The 15,088-nt window shown below is 46.3% G+C and overlaps 1 protein-coding gene across 3 annotated transcripts in view; it reads left to right on the top strand.

Moving 5' to 3' along the window:
- Nucleotides 1–13,526, top strand: part of LOC121201550 (putative uncharacterized protein MYH16) — a 34,791-nt gene extending 21,265 nt beyond the window's left edge. For all 3 annotated transcript variants that reach the window (XM_041067431.1, XM_041067429.1, XM_041067430.1), the window contains 17 exons: nt 3,994–4,050; nt 7,548–7,634; nt 7,804–8,049; nt 8,150–8,267; nt 8,353–8,480; nt 8,619–8,815; nt 8,903–9,035; nt 9,127–9,343; nt 9,639–9,775; nt 10,065–10,168; nt 10,440–10,632; nt 10,729–10,932; nt 11,025–11,150; nt 11,254–11,424; nt 11,581–11,781; nt 11,868–12,014; nt 12,318–13,526. In XM_041067431.1, coding sequence (XP_040923365.1) covers nt 3,994–4,050; nt 7,548–7,634; nt 7,804–8,049; nt 8,150–8,267; nt 8,353–8,480; nt 8,619–8,815; nt 8,903–9,035; nt 9,127–9,343; nt 9,639–9,775; nt 10,065–10,168; nt 10,440–10,632; nt 10,729–10,932; nt 11,025–11,150; nt 11,254–11,424; nt 11,581–11,781; nt 11,868–12,014; nt 12,318–12,470 — 2,619 coding nt within the window. In that variant the 3' untranslated portion in view covers nt 12,471–13,526. The remainder of the gene's footprint in view (nt 1–3,993; nt 4,051–7,547; nt 7,635–7,803; nt 8,050–8,149; nt 8,268–8,352; nt 8,481–8,618; nt 8,816–8,902; nt 9,036–9,126; nt 9,344–9,638; nt 9,776–10,064; nt 10,169–10,439; nt 10,633–10,728; nt 10,933–11,024; nt 11,151–11,253; nt 11,425–11,580; nt 11,782–11,867; nt 12,015–12,317) is intronic.
- Nucleotides 13,527–15,088: the final 1,562 nt, after the last annotated feature.

Below are 15,088 nucleotides of genomic sequence, written 5' to 3'. Positions count from 1 at the left end.
ATAATTCTGATTAGGCCTTAGCTTTGTTTTTTATTTGTTTGGATTACATTGGTTGTAGTGCTCTATTTACTCTGGTGTTTAGTCTGCCTCTGTGCAGAGGACAGTAACGTTTACACTGAGGCTTTTCCTGTGAATCTAACTGTGCCATCCAGATAGAATCAAGCACGTCTGAGGGCTTTCATCTGTGCCACTGGTGCATGCTGTAGATAATATGTTTTGTCTGCGTCTGTCCCGTCAACGCAGCAAATGAGATGAGAGAACGCTGAGAGCAAAAGAGAGAGATGGACCGAGAGAGAGAGAGAGAGAGACATTAGGACATGGTAATTTCAAAGTTCAGGTGGCTCTGCCGATGCCTCTGGGAGCCTGCTGTTTCCTCCAGAGGTTTTTTCGGGGGAAGAATAAAGAGCGTCTTTGTGGAGTGAAAGGCGATCCGTGTGTCTCTGAGGTTGGACATGTTTTCACATTTACTGTAGCTTTGGCATTCTCCCTATCTCACAATGAGGCTATTATATGTGCATCGCTGTGTGCCTACATGTGTGTGTGTGTGTGTAAAAATGCAGGTGGCCGTCCAGCTGAGTGGACAGCCCATCACATCTGTCGCCCACTCGGTCGGGTTTTGACGTAAAGGTCACATGAATATATCCACAGACTTGAGCAGAATCATAGAGATAGCTTTGTCTATCTTTAATGACGCCGCCTCTCCCTCTGTAGTGTGCTGTAATTCAAAACAGTTGGTCGAACACAAAGGCAGTGGCAGTGTGATGGGGGTCGCAGGCCTGCGGCCCTGATTTCAAACAACAATGCTCCTTAGTGGTTTTATTACATGGTCATAAAGCAGTTATACTCAGTAACAGGGCTGTAAAGGGTCATCAGCAATCTGAGGAGATAAAGCTCAGCCGTGCCCTGCCGCTCTGTTTGGTTTATGCCAGATGTTTCACCGGAGGTCTTTCATCAGATAGAGCCACCGTGGGGAGAACAGTCCAACTCTCAGGTGATGCTTTTCATGTTTTCTCATTCACCCCCGTGCTAGCTTGCAGTTTGCCTGCAGTTTTGCTGTCATGTCAGAAAAACCTGTAAACAAAAGTGACTTCTTATGACCTTATGAAACTGTGGACATGTTAACAAACAGGAGCCTATTGAAACATACAACAGACACAGAGCAACATTAGCATTAGGCTGAACCATCTGAAGACAAATACTTTACTTCATAACAGTAAACTGTTTTTCTGGACTCTGACCATCAGCAGCTGCTCTTATTCAGGAGGGGGGAGCAGTTTTTAGTGATGTGTTAGGTCACATCAAATCAAAGTGTCTTCACTTTATATTTGATAGTGCTGTATACTTACATACAGCTCTGTAAACTTATATGTAATTAGAGATAATGTCATCTCTCCTGTACAATGTGCACCTATGCTGAACAGGCGGGACATTGTCTCTAATACCACTGATTGGACCTGTGTCCTCACCTACAGAACATGGCTTTGACCGGGTCAGCAGGACCTATCATCACCCGGCCAATCAGACAACCATGACTAGTACTGTTGGAAGCTGTACACTGCCATCTGAAGGCATTTAAAAGAACAAAGCATGTAGATTCCTGAACCATTGCAGGGACCTGAATTCTGCGAGCATGTGTGGACAGTATGGTGGACTCTTCAGCAGGGGGTGCAGGGGCAGGGGCTTTCAATTGTTTGGCTCTAGTTTTCCCCACTGGGTTAAGGAGGGGGGGTAGGTAGGTAGGTAGGGATCTGACAGGATATAACTGCCCACGCTGCTGAACATCCCCTCAGACGCAAGCGGGGAGACATCAGCTATGAGGCCACATCTGATTGCAATTTATGGACAATTATTATAGTTTCAGAGTGCAGCGGGGAAAAAAAGAAAACTGTAAAGCACATACAATTATGGAGATCAAACCCTCCAACCATTCTCAGCAGAGATGGGCTAATTTTGTTATTTCCCTGCATTGCTCCAAGAGTGCTCCTAAGTAGGAAAGTCGATGCAGGATAATTTAGAATATATTTCATTTAGGAAAGTACACAAATCAATGTATAAACTCTTTCTGCCATAGATAAGTAGTCCAAATTGCATTTATCCATGCAGTCTGGCTCAGACATCTTAACACTGTTAGTACACAGTGTTTTCTACAATTGTATTAGAGCCACAATATTTATTTTGAGGCTGGTTTGAGGCTGTGGAAAGTAGGAATTTAACAAGAAACAGATATGTGAGTGGGGAACTATGAGACAGAGAGGCTGTGCATGCATAAGGGGGTGTGGACAGCAAAACGCTGGAGGGGATCACCAGCGTGTGTGTGTGTTTGAGTGTGCGTGTCTGTGTGTGGGACAGTCAGTCAGTCAGTTGGGCTGCTGCTGCCTCACCATGGCTGTTCTCTCTGCAGACGTCCTGCGCTGGCATGTGAGTTTTTCATTTCACTTCATTTTCTGTCTTTCTGTTTGAGCTTCACTTGTTAAAAAGCTGATTTAAAAAAAAAAAAAAAAAAAGCAGGACTACATGATGGTTTTATGACTTATTTTTGTTATCAGGCTATAATATATCTGAGCCCACCTTTGGGACATTTCTGCATCCACTTGCATTATAATGAATCAGAAAAGGTTCAAGTGCCAGATAATTCCTTGTCCATGTGTTTATTTTGCCCTGTAGTGGCTGATAGTTTCATGTTTAGGGAGCTTTGGGTGCCGTGTAGCCGGTGAGCAGCTTTCACCACATCAGTGAGTGGAGGTGTTGTTGCTGTGAATGGCCCTGGGCTACACGCCATGTCAGACACACTTCCTGACACTGAGACGTAGATAGAAACTGGAGATAGCGCAGAACATGACACAACTTGGAAGGATGCAGCCATGTTGGGAAACTAGCAATAAATTTTTATTAGCGGCAACAGAACGTGGCTTTGGCACGAGATTAGTGGAAGAGAAATGTGCTGCTGGTGATTTATTTATGGAGGATCGTTCTGATTGTTTTAAATGTTGGAGCACAATCAAATAAAAATGATATCTGGATCGTTTAGTCACACAGATGGTGGAGGTGGAGGAAGAATTCAGATCAAACGTACACCATTTTACAACATGACCCCACTGGTTGTTATACTGTATTATGTGATTACATCACCATTACTAATGCATTAATATGGAAGTAGCTTTTTACTGCTAATTCGAACTACTTATATTAAATATACATCATATTTCATGGATGCAAGGTTTGTTATGTATGTAAAATCTAAACTTGAAAAGCAGCTTGTTACCGTATTTGTTTTATGTGATCATTTATGTGAACGATCATATTTTTAAGTTAAGATTTATTAAAAATGCCATGTCAGTATATAACTTTATTTAAGCAGGAAATGAGCTCACTCACATGTGAGGAGCATCTTCGCCAAAATAACAGCACCACAAAAAATAAAAACATGGGTTACAAAATATATAACACAGACTTTCTGAATTATATTAAATGAAATGTCATTTTATTTACTACACTGTATATCCAGTCCCTGGTGCTGCCTGGGGAAGGCATCACTGACTTCCATCCAGAACTGTAAAACCAAGAGAAAGCAAAAACATAACGCAAATTCCTTGAATGTCATGAAAATGGCACCGACGCTTTCTGGTCTTGCTGACCGGACATAGCAGACCCAGCCCTGGGTCAGAGTACAGATAATGACGGTGGCTACAAGACATTCTTGCTCTAAATTGCTACCTGAGGAAAAAGCCAGAGGCGTGCCAAATCCCCAGAGAAAGCAGAGCGTATGAGGCGGCCTCACCACACACAAGTGTTGCCTTGAAATAGCAAACAATCTGCGGAGGTGACGCCCCATTTGTTCTCTGTCAGAATGATATAGGCACTGTGAAACCAAGAGGGTAACAGCTCAACTTCAGATATCTTAGTCATATTTTATAGTTTAGTGAAAGCAGACTGTTTGTTTTTTTTTTTTTTTCACTGAAGTCCATTTCAGCATCAGCTTTTTTCTCTCCTCAGGCCCGCATCGAGGAGCTGGAGGAGGAGCTGGAGGCAGAGCGGGCCATGAGAGCCAAGGTATGGTATGGCTACACAACTGTAAGGCACTGTATAACATCTCCCCACGACCAGAGTGAAACAAAGAGCAGATGAGCCTTAAATCTGTCAGGCTGCAGGGCAGATAAGAGGATGCCAAGCAGCTCTGAGATCAGCTTGGCTGGGCTGCAACATTCAGTGCCTGTGGTGTCGAGAGCAGTTTGTGGGACTGAAGGGAAAACTGAAAGGGAGCAAAATACGAGAAAAGAGATTGCTGATGTGTTGGCAGCCGGTGGGGTACATGTGTCGGTGCTGCGCCTCTGGTCACCCCAAACCATCTGCACCTGTGATAATAAACTTGGAGGGGAGAGACCTTGTGTTTCTGATTAACATACAGGGCAACCCCAGAGGCGTAGAGGGGACCCCAACATCCTTTTTCCTTTTTCTTATTTCTTATTTTTCTCTTTCACACACACACACATCAGTGCACCCTCTGTTTCTTGTAATCCCCTCATCTCGTTCCTAGAAGCAAATCGGAAGAACAGGACGTTTTTTCCCCCTCTTTCCTTTCACCGCAGCAACATTTCCAAGACATCTTCTCTGTACTGTGAAACGGTTTCAGAACAGCGGGCCTGCTTCGTATAAAGCTAATCTACCAAGCTTTAAGTGCTTGTTGTTTCAATTGAGACGCACTTAAAGTGTGTGTGTGTGTGTGAGTGTGAGTGTATTTAAGCCACAGAACCAGGTCGTTCCTCTTAATACCTGACTGCAGTCCCCGTGGTACAGTAGGCAAAGGCAGAAATGCAAAAGGTACATATTTCACCCCGAGTGTTGAATAGAGTGACAGCAGGCCCGAGGGCGTGTTTTGCACACTTCTCCCCTCTCTGGGTGGTATTCTTAATGGTGCTAGTCGGGTCTCCCCTCCCCTCCCCTCCCCTCCCCACCCCACCGGTCTCCAAAGCCACAGAGCGGTGAAAGAGGCAGGTAGAGACACGCAAGGTCTTTATCTGTTCCGCAGCCTACGTCCTCGGAGCAGCTCAAATCCAACATACCTCTGCCGCAGACAGGCTCCCTATTGTTAGGCTCTGCTCCTCGGGTCACACAGGGGAGATATCATCAGGAGATAGAGGCTGTCAGACAGCACTGTTTTCCATGGGATCTTCTTCCAGCTGGAATACCAGCCGGTCTCACACACACACACACACACACACACATTAGTGTTCTCTCTCATTCAGGCACAAACACAAATAAAAAGCACACGTGGCACTCAAACAGTATGTAATCTATAAGACAAATACAGATATCAGTAAACTTTACCTGGATGACTTTCATTCCTGTAAGGATGGAAATGTGTCTGAAACATGAACATTCAGTTAGGACCTGAAACACTCAGGGAGAAAGGGAACTTTAAAGTAGCACTTATTCATATTTTTTATATGAACAGTGGGTCAAATAACTGTGTAATGTGAAAGACCCTCAGAGAACTATGACCTGACTCTGCAGATCCCCTCAGCTCTGCAGAGCTGCTCAGCCTCTTGCTTTAGGTTTGAAAAATGCTGTGATCCAGTGTAACCAGTGTCGTCATCAGCCACAGCTTTCAGCTCAAAGCAGAGCGAACACTGGACTCGCCTTCGTCAGGTGAGCAGAAACATTTCTGCAGAAACGGAGCGACGTCGGCCTCCATTCAGAATCCCGTTTCCTCTGACCTAATGAATGTGAGACCAGTATTCATTCTCCTTCCGTCTCTGTTCTGGGCTGTTACATGCTCCTCTGTTTATATCACTTCACTGTGTCCTCTTGCTGTTTGTTACTAAGCAAGAAGTGCACAGTGGATTTATCAGAGCTTTTTTTCCATTGAAAACAGCGCTGCTGCTGATGAGAGCAGTGAGACTGACTAACCGGTTCATCGCTGAGATCTGGAACAACAAAGATGAACATTTAAGTGAGAAATGCCTTCACTTTTTTGTTGGACACTATATGTGCCCCCTCATTTCAGGGTAGAATAGCTCACCCCATCTCGTCCACTGCATTAACAGGGTGTTAAGAGATTAGATTCTCTTTATGCACAGCTGTGAGAGAAGAGCCTTGATCACACCGGAGGCTGGGGTGATGGATGGACTGATAGGAAACTAGAAAGCACGTATGCAAACATACGTTGGTGTGCATGCACAGGCTGAACAGGACAGAGACACGCACACTCCTACACTCCGAAGACGAATCTCCCTTCTCCAGCAGGAGACCTGAGGAGCACTGACCTTCTATTAGCATGTGAATGGGAGTGAGTGGTGTCGGGTGGTGCTGATCCAGAGGAGCTGTTGACTCAGTCAGCAGTGTGGAGGAGAGCGATGAGTGAGCCGAGCGCTCGGTGTTAACCCTCTACACAGAGCCAGGTTGTAGACACAGAGGGTGGTGCAGGCTGCAGGTTTTTTTAGAGACTGAGTTGGGGAGTGTGTGTGGGGGGGGGGGGGGGGGGGGGTTGAAAGAGGAGGCCCCCAGTGAGTATCATCTGTTTTCCCTTGTTCTGCCTGAGGTGTGTTGACGGCTGTGGCTCATTGCTGCTATCAGGGAGGCCTGAGACTGCAGCGTTTACAGACCGGTCTCAACAGCTACGGCTGTCTTTAAACCAGCTGTAAAAGATCGGTGTAAAAACAACAAGTGCTTTTAACTGCAGAGCGCTGGCTGTTTGTGTGTGTAATGGCCCGGCGTTATAAACTCTCTCCATATGTGCTGTACCGTGTTCGAGTGAGAAGGGTCTCTCTGAAGGCTTTGCAGGGGACCTTCAACATTTCTGCAGCTTTAAATATTTTATTTGTTTTGCGTTTCTATGCAAAAATGTATTTTTTATGCTAGTGGAGCCAGTGTGGATCATGAGGGTGACGCAGATATATTAATAGGCAACTATTTGCTGACATGTTGGCAATGACAACTTCAGCCAAAAGAAATTAAAAAAAACAATTAATAATTAATGGATGCAGGGTCATTAAGACTGAAACCAGCATAGCTTCATGTTGAAGGCTGCTCATCAGTGAACAGAGCTTTGGAAAACATCCACAGGAAGCGGGAGTTCACAGATCATATTTAGACTGTGTGGCTTCAGCTAAACCCTGCACTGCTCTGATTGGATACCAGCTCCTCCCCTGACCTCTGACCTCAGGAAAGATCACTTCCTGTGGTGAGCTGTCAGTCACGCTGGTCTCCTGGTGGTTAGATATCCTGTCCTTGCAGGTGGGACTTCAGAGCCAGAATAGACGAAGTCTTCAGCCTGACGTGTAAAGTAACGGAGGCTCATCAGCACCATGTACTCTAACTGTGAATGCTGGACTCATGAATGTTACCAATATCTTAAAACCTTCTCCTGATGGAGTGGGAGTGGACTGTGATTCCAGAGAGAGGATCGGTCTGCTCATGGATAACCTGTGATCATGTGTATTGTTCACTTTACCACTACAGAAAACACCACGGCTGGTGTTTTCTGTTCTGTTTCACACTGTGCTCTTTGTGTCCGTTTCTGTTTTTGAAGTGTTTTGTGTGTTTGTCAGGTGGAGAAGCAGAGATCAGATCTAACCAGAGAACTGGATGATCTCACAGACCGGCTGGAGGAGGCAGGAGGGGTCACCGCCTCGCAGGTAAACACACACACATACACATACTAATACACTGAACAGAAAGTAGAGCTGAGACTCAGCTGGGCTTTTATGGATATCTAAACCAAAATTTCATGACAATCCAGCTGTTTAGAAATTTCACTGAAACTACAAATGTGAAGGTGACATGCAGCCGGTGTGTGATTAACAGATGGAGGTGAACAAGAAGCGAGAGGCTGAGCTGCAGCGTCTGAGGAGAGACCTGGAGGAGTCCTCTGTCCAGTCTGAGGCTCTGGCTGCGTCTCTGAGGAAGCGGCACGGCGATGCCATGGCGGAGCTGAGCGAGCAGTGCGAGGCTCTGCAGCGGGCCAGAGCCAAACTGGAGAAGGAGAAGCAGAACCTGAGGATGGAGGTGGACGAGCTGGCTGCTTCACTGGACAGTCTGCAGAAATCTAAGGTCAGGATCTGGATCTGCTGCCACGGCCGACAACATCGCAGGCCTGTGTGGCTTGTGACTGTGGCGTGACGTGTGCTGGTGTGTTTGTGTTGTGCTGCAGATGTCCTCAGACAGCCAGATGAAGAAGCTGGAGGAGCAGCTGTCGGAGGCCAACAGGAGAGGAGACGACCTGCAGAGGACGCTCACAGAGATCAGCGTGGCCAAGAACAGACTCACAGGTACGCTGACGTCAGACCCATTCAACCTGAAGGTGTCCCTGCAGTCACGTGTGCTAACAGTCAGTGTGGTTGTGCGTCCTGTCAGCTGATAACGCAGACGTGAGTCGACAGATGGAGGAGGCAGAGAGCAGAGTCAGTCAGCTGACTCGCTCCAAAACTCTGCTCCAAACTCAACTGGAGGAGCTGAAGAAACAGCTGGACGAGGAGGTCAAGGTTGGTGTTTTCAGCTCCGTGTGCAAAAATCAAATCTGAATATGATCATTTTCTATTCAAATAGATGGAAAACACATCTACAGCGTGCGGTTTTCCACTCCGTCACATATTCGCGTGTGCGTCTGGTCGTGTTGCCAGTGTAAGCAGGCGGTCAGCAGCAGTCTGAGCTCAGTGCGGCAGGAGTGCGAGGTTCTGAAGGAGCAGCTGGAGGAGGAGCAGGAGAGCAAGCAGGAGCTGCAGCGCCTCGTCTCCAAACTCAACAGTGAGGTGACGCACTGGAAGACCAAACACGAGTCCGACGCCATCCAGCACGCTGACGAGCTGGAAGAAACCAAGTACGCGCTGTTGATACTGGCAGTCGTCTCCCACATTTGACGCTCCGAATGCGTGTCAGTGCTTTAAATGATGTGTGTGTGTCACAGGAAGAAGCTGGCAACCAGGCTCCAGGAGGCCGAGGAGGCCGTGGAAGCCACCCAGGCCAAGTGTTCCTCGCTGGAGAAAACTAAACAGAGGCTGCAGGGGGAGGTGGAGGAGCTCTGCATGGACCTGGAGAAGGTAGAAGCTGGAGTCACACTGTGTGAGTGTTGCAGCGCCACACAGACTTTTTTTTTTCTTGCTATGCCTGAACAAATGTCCCGTGTCCCAGGCCAGCAGCTGCGGTCAGGCTCTAGACAAGAAGCAACGGGTCCTGGAGAAGCAGCTCGGAGACTGGAAGCAGAAGTGTGAGGAGCTGGTGGCCGAGGTGGAGGGCTGTCAGAAGGAGAGCAGGCAGCACGCCGGCGAGCTCTTCAAGGTCAAGACGGCACATGAAGAGTCTCTGGAGCAGCTGGAGGCTCTACGCAGGGAGAACAAGGCGTACCAGGGTACGACTACACACGTGTTACACACATGACAAGCTTTTTGGGAAATAGGCTGATTCGCTTTCTTACGAGATGAGTCGGATGAGAAGCAAAAATGAGAGTCAAAAATATGGCTCCCTCTAAAGTTTTTTTTTTATCTGTACACAAACACACACAAATGTAGAACGTGTTGCTTGTCATGTTACAGCATGTCAAACAGTGAACGGTTAGATTTGCTATTTTAGAGGTGTTGTCTATCTGTCAGTAACCCTGGTTCAGTGATCCTTGTGTGTGTGTGTGTGTGTTCTCTGTGTGACAGAGGAGGTCACTGACCTTACAGACCAGCTGTCAGACGGAGGTAAAAGCGTCCATGAGCTTCAGAAAGCGAAGAAGAAGATCGAGATGGAGAAAGAGGAGTTACAGGCCTCACTGGAGGAGTCTGAGGCAGCTTTGGAGGTACACTGCTTTAACAAATCTGCCTGTCAGCTGTTCATTGTCTATGGGCAAATTGCTGTAAGTGTTGTTGTGCTGCCCCCAGTCTGCAAAACTGGCAGGGGACAGATGCTGTCCCCTGGCATGGACACTCAGTTTTTCTGTCTCTCGCCTTGGTTGACTTTATCAATGGCAACAAAAAACGTCCAACAGCCCCCCAAAACAGTGAAACATCCAGCATCTGGATTCAGCTGGACTTCAGGAGTGCAGTCTCAGTTGTAAGTATCTGAGATATCGCTCACTGTTTTCTCAGGCTGAGGAGACCAAGGTGCTGAGGCTGCAGCTGGAGTTGTCTCAGGCTAAAGGAGACCTGGAGCGCAGACTGCAGGAGAAGGAGGAGGAGGCTGAAGCTGCCAGGTACCTCATCTCCCTGTGTGACAGTCTGCTCATCCACAGCACTAATACTCTTTAATCCTCTAACATAATTATTTTCCATCCTGTCCTCTATCTCCCTTTACTCCCTCTACAAAGTCGTAATACATTATATTCAGAGGTAAGACCTGTTTCAATAAACTGCTCCTCCCTTCAAAACCTGCTTTGCTGTCTCTGCAGCGACTCATGCATGGTTCTTTTTTTTTTTTTTCAATGCCTCCTCTCTCCATCCATTCATCCCTCTATCCTCTGTCAGAAAAAGCCACCAGAGGGCGTTAGAGTCCCTGCAGGCCAGTCTGGATGTGGAGGTGAAAGGCAGAGCAGAGGGACTGAAGCTGAAGAAGAAGCTGGAGGCCGACATCAATGAGCTGGAGCTGCAGGTGGACCTGCTCACCAAGAGCAACGCCGAGCTCAGCAAGAACAGCAAGAAGATGCAACAGCAGATCAAGGTCTGATGATAAAGATACAGGGTGATTTTTCCTTTCTGCAGCTGTGCTTTGCAGTGGTCTGAGGACTTACTGAACGAGTGTCCTTCCCTGTCCCAGGAGCTGCAGGCTCAGCTGGAGGAGGAGGTGCGGATCCACGAGGAGAACAGGGAGGAGCAGGCAGCTGTGGAGCGACGCTGTGGTCTGTTGGTCAGCGAGGGGGAGGAGACTCGTGCAGCCCTGGAGAGCGCGGAGAGGGCCCGCAAGGCCCTGGAGACCGAGCTGCAGGAGGCCAACGAGAAATACAGCGATCTCAACAACCAGGTGATACACAGCGTCTTTGCTTTGGTTCCCTGCAGACGCTAAGAGTGCGATCTGATCCATGACGTTCCTCATGTGCTCTCCTGTGTGTTCAGTTCCAGTCGGCTCTGAGTGGGAGGAGGAAGCTGGAGGTGGATCTCCAGACGCTGCAGCAGGAGCATGAGGAGCTGCAGGGAGAGCTGAGAGGATCCATAGACAAGGCCAAGAAGGCCAGCTGTGAGGTAAAACACACACACAAGATGACTCAGACTGTGAACTGAGATATTATTGAGTTTACCACACGTTCAGTCGCGTGACCTTTTGTAAACGGTGTCGTTGTGTCAGTTGGCTCGAGTCGGGGAGGAGCTGCGTCTGGAGCAGGAGCATACACTCCACCTGGAGAGGGTGAAGAAAGGTCTGGAGGCTCAGATCAAAGACATGAGCGGCAGGCTGGACGAGGCCGAGCAGATGGCTCTGAAAGGAGGGAAGAAGATCATCCAGAAGCTGGAGGGAAAGGTTCGGAGTCACAGACATGTCTGTGTGTCAGTTTGACATGTCATTTGTGAACATTTTGGTCCAGAGAAAGATGTTTCGACATCAGATTGCCATGATATTTGTTATGAATATTCCTAACCCTCACAGGATGGTCTGAATCTGTGTGTCTGTGTGCAGGTGAAGGAGCTGGAGCTGGAACTGGACTCGGAGCAGAGGCGGCACGCCGAGACGGTGAAGACGCTGCGGAAGAACGAGCGGCGGCTGAAGGAGCTGCTGTTCCAGTCCGAGGAGGACCAGAAGAACCAGCAGAGGATGCAGGAGCTGGTGGAGCGGCTGCAGAACAAGATGAGGGCCTACAAGAGACAAGTGGAGGAGGCCGTACGTCAGCTCGTCCTCTCACGCCAAAACCACGTAACATAGAGCACCTGTCTGTTTATGATTTCCTTTTATTATTGTTATTACAGGAGGAACAAGCTAACATGAACTTAGCGAAGTACAGGAAGACGGTTCACGAGCTGGATGACGCCGAGGAGAGGGCTGACATCGCTGAATCTGCACTCACCAAGATCAGGACCAAGAACAGAGGCAGCTTCGGGAAGGGGTACTCGTCTGTGAGTATTTATACTCCTCTAACATCCACATCAAGCTGCTGACGCTGAGTGATGTTAGAGTTCTGGTTTCAGTGTTTTGTAGCTCTGTACTTGTTGTTCTGTTTAACAGAGTTAATACATAGCTGCATTAAAAAATAAGTGAGCAAAGAATCCACAGAGGATTCTTTCTAATAATGTTACTGAACCCCTGATCTGGACTGAACTGGATTCATGTACAGTTAATTGATTACTGTCTGGATTTAGACTGGACAAATGAACTGTTTTCTGTTTTCTGTCATTGCTCTGATGTCTGTGCTCCATCAGGGTTACAGCACTCCATACCCCGGCCTGGTCAGGTCACCCAGCTCTGCGGGCTCAGAGGGCAGAGGAGAGAAGATCCTCAACGATGACAACGAATCCGTCAGCTCCCTCATCCCGGCCTATCTCAACTCGCTCAAGAAGCTTATGATTGATTAGAAACCGACAGCCGTGACGTCGCCATGGTCACCTCTGACTCTCTGTAGTTTCCAAACCGTCCCAGCTCTTGAAGAAAGTGAACACAGCATGAAGTTAGAAACATCAGGGAGGCTGAGACTGTAGCTTCACCACACTTTCAGGTCCTAATCAAACCAATCGGTGTGGCACCTGTTTGTGATCACTGTCCATTCCCATTGAGTTTAATCTGAAACGTGCTCGCTCCTTCCTCTGTGTGTGACGACTGCAGTCTATAGGATCACAGCTTTAATGACACACTCCAGCTCTAACCCAGCACACTTTTATATCCACTTTATAATGTAACATTTGTATGTAAAAACATGGAAAACTGTACTGTAAGTGCTTTACACTTCCTCTCAAGTAAAAGATAACACTTCAAAATAAAGGCCAGTTACAAGTCATGTATGATCCATCATGTAAATTATAAGCATTATTAATAAATCAATTATTTACATTTGGAAATGACACAAAATGCTTATATATCACTCATGTATGGTTTGGTTTTGTAGCTTTTAATCTAAAGTATAAAATATTGGCCATTTAATAAATGTGTGGGGTCCCGTATAAAGCCTATAAACATAAATCTATATATTCAGTAACACTTTAATTTACAGCACACGCTGCTAACGTTTTGTCTCAGCTAACTGATGGTTTATTCATGACTTATAACCAGTCATTATCAAACAGTGTTACCAAGTGAGATATGCAACAAGGTGCCATCATTACATGGGTTATTTTGTCTCAGTAATAATTAGGGGTGGTGAAAGAAATCGGTTATTGATTAATGGGGATTATATTATGGACGATTATGAGTTTTGTTTTGTTTGTTTTTTTTGTAATACACTGCAGTGTATTACAAAAAAATACAGGAAAGTGGAGCGATTAACCACCCCTAGTAATAATAAACGCAGTGTCATTGTGTTTTACCTTTTTGATAAAGTGTATCTGTCTGAACCTTTAAGGTCCGTGTATCTTTTGGGATTTGAATTTCCCTTCAAACGCTGATACTAAAAAAAATAAAAAAGAGTGCTTCTTTGATTTTCGTTTTAAAATACAAAAAACATTTTACTTTTTTGTGGGTCTTAAGGGAATCCTCGAAATTTAAAAATAACTTAGATTTTCTTTCTCTACTTAGCGTAACAAAATACAAAATCACAAAAAAGCAGAAACAAAAAAGGACTGTTTTCTCGTGCCCACAGACCGGATGTTGTCATTGTTTTCTTCTTCTTTTGTTTAACGGAGACCTGCTGCTGCTATCGGCTGCAGGATTTTCGCCACCTACTGTTCTTTATTTATAATAATCTCGCGTTTGGGCGAACGGCAGAATCCAGCGGCCAGGAAGAAGGAGATAGCCTGGTTCCTGTCAGAGCGGCGCACCCAACCAAAATGTCCCTGGTCCGCCTATATTCAGGCAGTAGTGTGGCCTTTTGGGCCAAAAGGGAGAAGCCTGCACCTTCAGAACTGAGCTTTTCCACCGGCGCTTCATGTTTGACATGTGGTCTGGCAGGAGCCAATCACCGCTACGTTTGGTGCAGTTGTCCAATCACCTCCTTGTCCTGGCGGAGTTTATTTGCATTGATGACCTTACGCATCTGAATATAATCGATCAGCTCTTCACGCAGCTAAGAAGAGGAGCGTGTTCGTAACACGTGGTTGGTGTAAGTTTATATGATAATGTTTCAGTTTATATTACAAATATCAAAACTCTGTGACACTACAATATCAACATACAGAGACAAAAGGGTCCGTGTATCTTTTGGGATTTGAATTTTCCTTCAAGCGCTGATATTTAAAAAAATAAAAAAGAGTGCTTATTTGATTTTCGTTTTAAAATACAAAAAACATTTTACTTTTTTGTGGGTCTTAAGGGTGTCCTCGAAATTTAAAAATAACTTAGATTTTCTTTCTCTACTTAGCGTAACAAAATACAAAATCACAAAGAAGCAGAAACAAAAAAGGACCGTTTTCTCGTGCCCACAAACCGGATGTTGTCCTTGTTTTCTTCTTCTTTTGTTCAACGGAGACCTGCTGCTGCTATCGGCTGCAGGATTTTCGCCACCTACTGTTCTTTTTTTATAATAATCTCGCGTTTGGGCGAACGGCAGAATCCAGCGGCCAGGAAGAAGGAGATAGCCTGGTTCCTGTCAGAGCGGCGCGCCCAACCAAAATGTCCCTGGAACCTTACAGCCAGATTATTTTAGCCACGGCTAAACAAGGCCTTTCTTCTACAGAAATCTCTGCACGAATTTAACAAGAAAGCGGGACCAGAAGAGGATTATCTGCAAGAAATATCACAAAAGTTTGTGCTGCAGTTTAATGGGACTGCCCGACATGCATTTGGAGTTGGAGGTGGTGAAAAGTCTTAGCTGAGGTTTGGACCTCGTCGTGCTACAGATGTCATTTTATGCCCATTCATTGCTACTGCAAGGAATCACTGGTATCCTCATTGGTGCGAGCGTGTTCAGTCTGATTGGATGTTGTATTATTTCCTGCATTAGAAGTGTCATTGTAAGGTCTATAGGCCAATCACACACCAGATGGCCTCTCTGGCTGAGACTCGTCTTCTGTCAGATGTTGAAAACCCAACTGATTTATTTACT

The sequence above is a fragment of the Toxotes jaculatrix genome, chromosome 21 (genome assembly GCF_017976425.1).
Source record: "Toxotes jaculatrix isolate fToxJac2 chromosome 21, fToxJac2.pri, whole genome shotgun sequence".
Lineage (NCBI taxonomy): Eukaryota > Metazoa > Chordata > Actinopteri > Toxotidae > Toxotes > Toxotes jaculatrix.
This window is presented reverse-complemented; position numbering and strand designations above follow the sequence as displayed.